Source organism: Corticium candelabrum, chromosome 2, assembly GCF_963422355.1.
Source record: "Corticium candelabrum chromosome 2, ooCorCand1.1, whole genome shotgun sequence".
Lineage (NCBI taxonomy): Eukaryota > Metazoa > Porifera > Homoscleromorpha > Homosclerophorida > Plakinidae > Corticium > Corticium candelabrum.
The window spans coordinates 8,048,194-8,058,179 of record NC_085086.1 but is presented as its reverse complement, the minus strand read 5'-3'; the positions used below and the strand labels follow the sequence as shown (position 1 = coordinate 8,058,179).

Sequence of the window (9,986 nt, the reverse complement as noted above, 5' to 3'; positions counted from 1 at the left end):
CGGTTTACCACCGCAAATCGGTGGACCTATTTTGAAAAATATAATAGGAGGACAGAGGCAGTTGCCATTGGAAACGTGACGGCGACTGTCTGTACCTAGTCTGGGTTGACAACAGTCTCCCTGTCTTTTGCTCGACCCTGCACCAAGGGTCGAGCAAGAACCTGAAAGTCAAGAGGAAGGGCAAGGGGACTGGTAAGTAGCATGAGAATTTAACTGTTTTGTAAATTGAATTACTTAACTTTGAATTTAGGAAAAGCAAGGGAATTTCCTTGTCCACCTGTCGTCCCAGACTACAATAGGTACATGGGTGGAGTCGACATCTTTGACCAGATGGCAGGTGCCTACCCGGTCTTGAGGAAGGTCTTCTGTTGGACAATCGTCTTTTTACAACTTCCTCCAGACCGCGGCAATGAATTCATGGCATCCGTACAAACTAACTACCAATCCAGCAGTAAGTATAGTAGGTATGAATTCTCTACGTATATACAGTATAGCTAGTTGTTCATGTTATAGATGAAACATATTGACTATCAAAAACTTCTGGTCAAAGAACTGGTTGCTGCCAAACAGGAAGCTCAACGACATCGTTCTAACAGGTGGTCGACGACAAGATCCAGTCGCTGCCTCTGCGGCTTCCTATATTCTTCCTATGCACCACACTCCTATGTCTTATGAGCACCCTGCGCGCAGGTGAGGGCAGATGCATGTTGTGTTCAGTAGTACTGCTTCTTGAATCTGTATTTAGTTGTATATATTGTTATTGCCAAGGCAAGAAGGCAGAGATGCGCAGTTATTGCAGGCAGTGTGGTGTATTTCTCTGTTTGCGTTCAGGCCACAACTGTTTTAGACTCTATCATAGTAGAACAAATAAAGTAGCACTAAATTGTAGAGAGTTTGCTGTGACTAAGAAGGCTAGTAAGCCAGGGTTTGTGTGTTTTGTGGTGGGGGGTGGTGGAGATCTCTATATATAAAGGAGAGGTGTCTGTGTGTGTGTCTGTCTGTGTGTCCGTACGTACGAGCGTCTCTCGAAGACGGCGAGTCCGATCTCGGCCGAATTTCGCTCGCGCACGCCGAATTCATTCAGGTCGAAAGTCAGACCGCGGTCGTCTTCCTGACTTCTCCCACGACGACGCCGTTTCCCGCCGATCGCGCTCGCTTCCGCTCGCGCGCGAATATCTCCGGAACGGCGCATCGTGTCTCCACCGAATTTAGACTGCCCGTTCCCGACGTCGGACGGTACGCGCCGAGTGTGTCGTCTATTGCCGGCGACGTCGGGAAAAGGAAGATATTCTTGCTGATATCCGGGTCTCGAAAAAATACACACACAGTCGTTTGCCAGTCTGCGACCGTCGAAGAGCTGCCGTGTTTGATGTACCTGTTCCCCGAAACGCCAGCAACGTCTTCGAAGAGACGACGTTCAGCGGGACCGTCGAAATGACGACAGTCGGTACGCGTCGTGACTTCGTTAGATACGACCGTCGAAGAGCTGCCGTGTTTGATGCACCTGTTCCCCGAAACGCCAGCAACGTCTTCGAAGAGACGACGTTCAACGGGACTGTCGAAATGACGCGAGTCGGCATTCGTTGTATACGGGGAACGGATTATCCGGGTAAGTATTGCACGTGACTTCAACTAATCACTACGTATCTACACCGAATTTACCGGCCCGTTCCTGACATCGAACAGTATGCACTCCCTGCAGCGGAGAGAAGTGCCGATGTCTGTACAGGATCTTTCGCACTGCCGATAATCTTACGTTATCTTAATTAATAGCAAACGTCACAGATGTCAACGCACTTGATATGCCTTTAGTGAACTAACACCACGGCTAATTAGTGACAGTAAACGGTTACTGACAAAACATTACAGTCTACTAGCTGCGCAATATAGGATTTGCAAGTGTATACGCGACATTTTTCGTCGTTTTTACAATGCCTCCGAAGAGACGAAAGACAGTTTTTTCATCGGCAGCTGCAGCCAGTCAAAAACGGAGACGTTTAGAAGAAGACGAAGTAGCAAGACGGCAACGTTTGGACTGCGGTAGAGATAGAGTGGCGAGAGCGCGTGCTGAGCAAGGTGAGGCAGCTAGACAATGGCGACTAGACAGCGACAGACACAGAAGCGCTACGGGTCGCGCGAACGAAAACGAGTTAGACAGACAGCGACGACTTCAGATTAATCGTGATACCACTGCTAGAACTCGCTTAGATGAACACACTGTAGCCAGACAAGGACGATTGGCCGCCGACCGCAACAGAACTGCTGCAGCGCGTGCAGCGGAAGATGAGCTAGCCAGACAAGAACGATTGGCCGCCGACTGCAACAGAACTGCTGCAGCGCGTACAGCGGAAGATGAGCTAGCCAGACAAGAACGATTGGCCGCCCACTGCAACAGAACTGCTGCAGCGCGTGCAGCGGAAGATGAGCTAGCCAGACAAGAACGATTGGCCGCCCACTGCAACAGAACTGCTGCAGCGCGTGCAGCGGAAGATGAGCTAGCTAGACAGAGACGACTTCACAGTGATCGAGAAAGACATACTGCAAGAAGAGTGCGACAGCAACCGAATATTCCACCAGCTCTGAACTATGATGCAGCACAACCTCCACTTCCGTGTTGTATTGGCTCTATGACAAACGTGTGTGTCAACTGCGGCGCTATGAAGTGGAAAGGAGAAGCACCTGGCATGTGTTGCAGTAGCGGAAAAGTGAAACTGGCACCTCTGCAAGATCCACCGCTCTTGCTAAAATCATTGCTTCTAGGTGACTCAGAAAATTCTAGGCATTTCCTTACAAATATTCGCAAGTACAATTCAGCTTTTCAGATGACATCAATGGGTTGCAATGAAATTAAGGAAACACATGGATGGAATCCTTGCTTCAAAGTGCAAGGTCAAGTGTACCACCTCATTGGAAGCCTGTGCCCTTTGCCTAATGAAGAATCCAAATTTGCTCAAATCTACTTTTTGGGTGATGTGGAGAGAGAGATACAAGTAAGACAAGGCATTGTTCCTGGTTTGAGGATAAATATCATTGAGGGTTTACAAAACATGCTTCATGCCATCAATAGGTATGTGCAGAGTTTTAAATTAGCCAAAGACGTTCTCCGTGAATATGAGCAGCAGTACAAGGTTGTGATTCATGCTGACAAGAGGCCTCCTAGAGAACACAGAGGGCGGTTTAATGCTCCAATGTGTGATGAGGTAGCTGTGCTTATGGTCACAGAAGAACATGGAAAGAGAGACATTGTCCTTCTTAAGTCTGATGGCAGCCTTACAAGAATAGCTGAAACTCATCGCAGCTATGATGCTTTGCAGTATCCTCTCATACTTCCACATGGAGATGATGGATACTATTTTCCTGACCAACCAGTCCCAAACCAGTACAAAGTATCTGCGATGAAACATTATGCGTATCGACTGATGATGCGAGGTGGTGCAGACTTTAACATCTTGCTGCGGTGTCAGAGACTGATGCAACAATATGTTGTTGACATGTACGCCAAAATAGAGACCGAACGGCTGTGCTTCCTTCGGCGAGAGCAAACAAAACTTCGAGCTGAACAATATGGTGAGTTGAGAGATGCACTTCTGGCAAGTGATGGAGATCCAAGAAACATCGGTAAGACGGTGATCTTACCTAGCTCCTATACTGGAGGACCAGGGTACATGCATGAACGTACACAGGATGCCATGTGCTATGTTAGAAAGTTTGGTAGGCCTTCTCTTTTTATCACAATGACGTGCAATCCCGGCTGGAAAGAAATCACTGATGAACTGCTGCCCATGCAGACAGCACAACATCGCCCAGACCTAATTGCACGTGTCTTTAACCTAAAAAGAAAGGAACTCATCAAACAGTTGACCAAGCACTGCATCTTCGGCAAGACTATTGCATACCTATGTTCCATTGAATGGCAGAAACGTGGTCTGCCACATGCTCATATTTTAGTTTGGTTACCTGCAGAGCACAGCATTCATGCTGATGACATCGATGCCGCTATTTCCGCTGAGTTGCCTGACCCTAACTCTGACAAGGTGCTGTTTGATATAGTCATGACAAACATGATTCATGGCCCTTGCGGTCGCATGGACAAGCACTCACCCTGCATGCGAGATGGAGCATGCACGAAACGTTACCCGAAAGAGTTTAAAAGTGATACTCAGAGCGGCCATGATGGTTATCCATTATATCGACGACGTAAACCCGATGATTGTGGCCATCAAGGAATAAAGAAGATCAAAGGTAACGATGTCTGTATAGACAATCGATGGGTAGTACCTTACTCTCCCTACCTCTGCCGAATGTTTGCCTGTCATATCAACGTAGAGCTTTGTACAAGTGTCAAGTCTATCAAGTATGTCCTAAAGTATGTCAACAAGGGCAGGGACATGGCAGTTTTTTCGCTAGAAAAAAACCAACCTATTGATGAAATAGATCTGTACCAGACAGCAAGATACATCAGTTGCAGTGAAGCTTGCTGGAGAATACTGAACTTTACCATTCACGATCGTCATCCAGCAGTGACAAACCTTCATGTCCACCTACTAAATGGGCAGAGGGTTGTTTACAATGATCAAAATGCTGTTGCTCTTGCTCAACGTCCACCTTTAGTAAAACCACGTTGACAGCTTTTTTTATCTCTGCGCTCGGTATCGTCCAGATCTTGACCAGCTTGCTACGCCCGACCAGACGTTTGTTCAAAATTTGCTTTATGTAAATGTGCCCGAGTACTTTACATTTCATTCAGGCACCAAAACCTGGAACCCTCGAAGGCTTGGCACAGCTGTTTACAGTGATGGTCAAATAACTTCATTCAAAAAAAGTGAGGTCATTGGTCGAGTGTACGCCGTGCATCCTAAGCAACAGGAATGCTTCTTTTTACGCCTTCTGCTTCACCATAAGCGGGGACCTTGCTCTTTTGATGACTTGCTTACGATTGATGCACGAAAGTGCCAGACTTTTCGCAAAGCATGTAACTGCATGGGTTTGTTGGAAGAAGACTTGCATTGGGCCATGGCCATGCAAGAGGCAGCCATGCGAGCCGGAGCATCTACGCTACGTGCTCTGTTTGCTGTTATATTGACCACGTGTGATGTTGCTGACCCTCTTGCCATATGGTCTGCATATCGAAATGATATGACTAATGACATACTGCATCAGTGTAGGAGGGAAGCTCGACAGCCTGACATGGACTATAGTGATGATATGTACAACGAGTGCCTCTTTCGACTACAGGAATTACTACAGCAGATGAGTGGACAGAAACTTGAAGAGTACGGACTGCCGCCTGTAAACAGGGGACATGAAGACAGACTGACAGTTGACCTACTTAGAGAAAAATCTTATGACAGAGAAGCACTGCAACAATTTGTAGACGAAAATGAAACGAATTTGACGATTGACCAACGCAACATTGACCTTCGCATTACAGATATGGTGGACCATGGACAAGGAGGAATTATTTTTATTGATGCCCCAGGTGGCACAGGTAAAACCTACCTGATTAACCTTTCCCTGGCACGCCTCAGATCAAGAGGATTTGTCGCCCTTGCTGTCGCCAGCAGTGGCATTGCGGCACAGCTACTATCAAATGGGAAGACAGCACATTCAACATTCAAGATACCGCTTAATCTCATGACCACAGACCTTCCTATGTGCAACCTCAAGCGAGGTTCATCAAAGGCTACAATCCTACAGGAATGTGCCGTTATATTTTGAGACGAGGCAACCATGGCTAACAAACTAGCTTTTGAGGCTTTAGATCGCACATTACAAGACCTAAGGCAGTCCTCAAGACCATTTGGCGGTATCTTAGTTGTCCTGTCTGGGGACTTTCGTCAGACATTACCAGTCATTCGAGGAGGTACACGTGCCAATGAAATTGATGCCTGCATCAAGTCATCACATTTATGGCAACACGTAGAAACACATTCTTTGACAACTAACATGAGAGCTTATCTCTACGGTGACGCCAACGCTGCTGAGTTTGCAAGTCTCTTGCTGCGAGTTGGGAACGGTCATATACCGGTAGTTGAAGGACGTCATACCATCTTCATTCCAGAAGATCTTGGCACAGTTACCGACTCTCCTCAGACCTTGATAGAGCGAGTGTACCCAAACTTGCAACATCACTACCAAGACTTCGAATGGCTAATGCAACGAGCTATTCTCGCACCACACAATGTCTCCATTCGTGATATTAACTGGGAGATGCTTCAGCAGTTTCCTGGAGAGATAAAGATCTATAAATCAATTGATACGGTCAGAGATGATGATGCAGTACACTATCCCTCGGAGTTTCTTAACTCCCTGGAACCTGCTGGTATGCCTCCTCATAAACTGGCTCTAAAGGTGGGAATTCCTCTAATGGTTGTTCGAAATCTGGCTCCTGGGATTGCAAACGGCACACGTCTTATACTAAAGAGAATGATGAACAACTGTCTGGAAGCAACTATTGCTACTGGACCGCATAAAGCCCAGGACGTGTATCTGCCAAAGATACCACTAATTCCCAGTGATACTGGACTACCATTTGAATTCAAACGACTTCAGTTTCCAGTTAAGGTCTGCTTTGCTATGACTATTAACAAGGCACAAGGGCAGACCTTAGCTGTGGCAGGGCTAGATCTACACGAGCCATCCTTTAGCCATGGACAGCTTTATGTTGGCATTTCTAGAGTTGCCTCCAAACATGGACTAACTTTCTTGGCAAAAGAAGGAAAAACCAAAAACGTAGTGTACCAGGAAGTGCTGTCGACAAGATGATCATCTTTATATTCACTGCAGGCATTCATGGCCAACATCACCTATGATGCTGGCTAACAGCGACTGAACCAGGGTTAGCTTAGAAGAGGTTGACTGTTAATAGGAGTGTGCAAGCACTCCATGACATCTCAGACTGTGGCTTTGCATGGCTGTAAGTTCAGCCCAACTGAACATTCAAGACACCGCTTTTGATCATGCACACATGGTCAATTAGATAAACATTAATGACTAACGACTAAACAGACAAAACACTACAATAATGCACTAAAAGGTAGGTACACAATATGTATCACACAGCAACAAACAGGACAAAGTAGACCGTTTTGGTGGCTGCAGCAGCTGGTGATGCATCAATTTCTCAAAGAGAGCTATGCTGAAGACATCAAGCAGGTACATAACGTTCAAATACCACCGGAGCGAGAGCTCCAGGTTGAGCATGTCTCAACCAATTTTTTGAGCCAGTATATGCCCTGACCTCCACGTGGTCTGGCTTGGGTTGCGCTGACAAGGGCATAAGTTAGTGTAATTGGTTTGTGCTGTGATTGGAACATTTTTTGCAGAGGGATAATAACCAACACTATACAGCAATTATATGACTTACAGTTCTGCTCTGATAGATTTCCGAACGGGATTCGTGTCCAATACATGCCAGATTCGATACACCTGTTCCTCGCAATGGCAACAACGTCTTGAAGTGCAAAAGAGAAGCACCTGGCATGGGTTGTCCCCCGGGCGAAGCCGGGCATTGGAGCTTGTGATAATACAGTACTGGACAAAAGTTTTGAGCCACCCTGCAAATTAGTCTATTTTCGTGTGTATTCCACGCAAAGAACACTTTCTGGCATAATAAGACTGCCTATAACAGTTGGCAATGTTTAGCTAACCGCTTGATGTCATGAAAGCTTTCAGAAACACTAAAACAAGCGCTTTCATCCTGTCACATCTGCTGAAGTCTATCGGTTGCTATGCACGAGGACACCATGTTTCGGTTGCTAGGGAGTTTACGATATGTGCAGTTTGATTGTTGCTTCGAATATTCGTGCGCACTAAACGCTGAATTGTAGTGGGACACACGAGGCCGCATACGGGATCTTGTCGTATGAACAGCTCACTTCAGCAATGGCAAAACGGCGAAATCTTTCGATTGAGGTTCGAGCATCAGTGGTGACGCTTGACAACGAGGGCTATAGTGGCCGTGAAATTGCAAAGAAGCTGAGAATCAGCCGTAGGGCTGTTCAAGAAATCTTGAAGAAACAGAGAGAAACGGACTGTGTGGCAGACAGACCAAGAACAGGGCGTCCTCGTGCTACAAATCGGCGACAAGATTTCCTCATTTACCGCATGTCTCTTTCAGATCGAAGGGCTACGTCAGGAATTTTGAAACGAGACCTGCAAGACGCGACTGGAGTCGATGTTTCCAGACGAACAGTTAGAAGAAGACTCAACGCAGCTGGGCTGAGAGGATGTGTGGCAGCAAAAAAGCCTCTTCTGTCAAAAGTGCACAAGAAAAAGAGACTAGAGTGGTGCATGGCAAGGAAAGACTGGACTCACGAGCAATGGGCAAAAGTGTTGTGGTCTGATGAGTCCATTTTTGAGCTCGTTCCAAGTCGAAGAGTTTGGGTACGAAGGAGGAAAGGTGAGCGATATCATCCAGACTGTATCAATTCAACTGTAAAGTTTGGAGGGGCCAAAATCCAGGTTTGGGGCTGCATGGCGTCGACGGGAGTGGGAAGCCTCAAAGTTGTTAATGACAGATTAAATTCTCAAAAATATGTGGAACTTATTTCTGACACTTTAGAAGAAGATGGGAGGAGGTTGTGTGGTGAACATTATGTGTTCCAGCAAGATGGAGCAACCTGCCACACTGCTAGGGCAACCAAGGCCTGGTTTGCTGAGCACGACATCCCTCTAATGGACCCATGGCCACCTCAAAGTGCTGACCTCAACCCAATTGAACACGTTTGGGATGTTATAAAGAGAAATTTAGAGCAGCACCCTTGCAAGAACAAGACAGAGCTCCATGCATCCATCTTTGATACTTGGAACAATCTTGACAGAAGTGTAACCAAGAAATTGGTTGCGTCTATGCCTAGGCGTGTACGTGCAGTTATTGCAGCTCATGGTGGCCATACTAATTATTAGGCGTAATCTGTTCTATTAAACACACTGAAATGATACAGTTTTGTGTTTTTGACTCTATTGATAGTGGTATTGTCTACTTTACTCATAAGTAAATGATTTTAAGGCCAAAGAAAAGGATTGTTGAAGGGTGGCTCAAAACTTTTGTCCAGTACTGTATATAGCGTAGTTGATAATATAGGTGTACAGTTCATAATTGTACATATGCATGTATGTACAAGAGTGTGGCCAAAATGGCAGCTATTGCAAATTGTGGCACTGTACTTAATTTCTTCCTTTCATAGGTAAGTAATGCTTAAAACCGTGTAGAGTATACGCCGTTCCATCTTCTCATATCGTTTGTGTGGTCGTATTGCTGTAGTCTAGACAGTATAGCTAGTTGTTCATGTTATAGATGAAACATATTGACTATCAAGAACTTCTGGTCAAAGAACTGATTGCTGCCGAACAGGAAGCTCAACAACATCGTTCTAACAGAGGTGGTCGACCACAAAATCCAGTCGCTGCCTCTGCGGCTTCCTATATTCTCCCTATGCACCACACTCCTATGTTTTATGAGCACACTGCGCGCAGGTGAGGGCAGATGCATGCTGTGTTCAGTAGTACTGCTTCTTAAACCTGTATTTATTTAGTTGTATATATTGTTATTTCCAAGGCAAGAAGGCAGAGGTGCGCAGTTATTGCAGGGAGTGTGGTGTATTTCTCTGTTTGCGTTCAGGCCACAACTGTTTTAGACTCTAGTCTATCATAGTAGAACAAATAAAGTAGCACTAAATTGTAGAGAGTTTGCTGTGACTAAGAAGGCTAGTAAGCCAGGGTTTGTGTGTTTTGTGTTGGGGGATGGTGAAGATGATAATATATAGCGTAGTTGATAATATAGGTGTACAGTTCATAATTGTACGTACATATGCATGTATGTACAAGAGTGTAGTTGATAAACACAGGTTTGATACGCCTACCGCCCTCACTATTAGGAGATCACAAGTGCACAGGCCAATTACCATTAGATAGTACCTTGTTGTCCTATTAAAGGACATTGCGTAACTGACTAATATTAACACTCATCTTGTTGTCCTATCTCT

General features: G+C 45.7%; 2 protein-coding genes across 2 annotated transcripts; both read left to right on the top strand.

Annotated features, from left to right (window-relative positions):
• Positions 1-2,684: 2,684 nt before the first annotated feature.
• LOC134176453 (uncharacterized) lies at positions 2,685-4,625 on the top strand. Its single transcript, XM_062643124.1, has one exon. It carries the CDS (start codon positions 2,685-2,687, stop codon positions 4,623-4,625), a length of 1,941 nt encoding a protein of 646 aa, XP_062499108.1.
• A 1,615-nt stretch (positions 4,626-6,240) lies between these two features.
• LOC134176214 (uncharacterized) lies at positions 6,241-6,781 on the top strand. Its single transcript, XM_062642896.1, has one exon. The coding sequence runs from the start codon at positions 6,325-6,327 to the stop codon at positions 6,763-6,765; it is 441 nt and encodes a 146-aa protein (XP_062498880.1). The 5' UTR covers positions 6,241-6,324; the 3' UTR covers positions 6,766-6,781.
• The last annotated feature ends 3,205 nt before the right edge of the window (positions 6,782-9,986 follow it).

Coding starts and splice junctions, on each gene's coding strand:
- LOC134176453 (XM_062643124.1), top strand. CDS start 2,685: ATGTGTTGCAGTAGCGGAAAAGTGAAACTGGCACCTCTGCAAGATCCA.
- LOC134176214 (XM_062642896.1), top strand. CDS start 6,325: ATGCCTCCTCATAAACTGGCTCTAAAGGTGGGAATTCCTCTAATGGTT.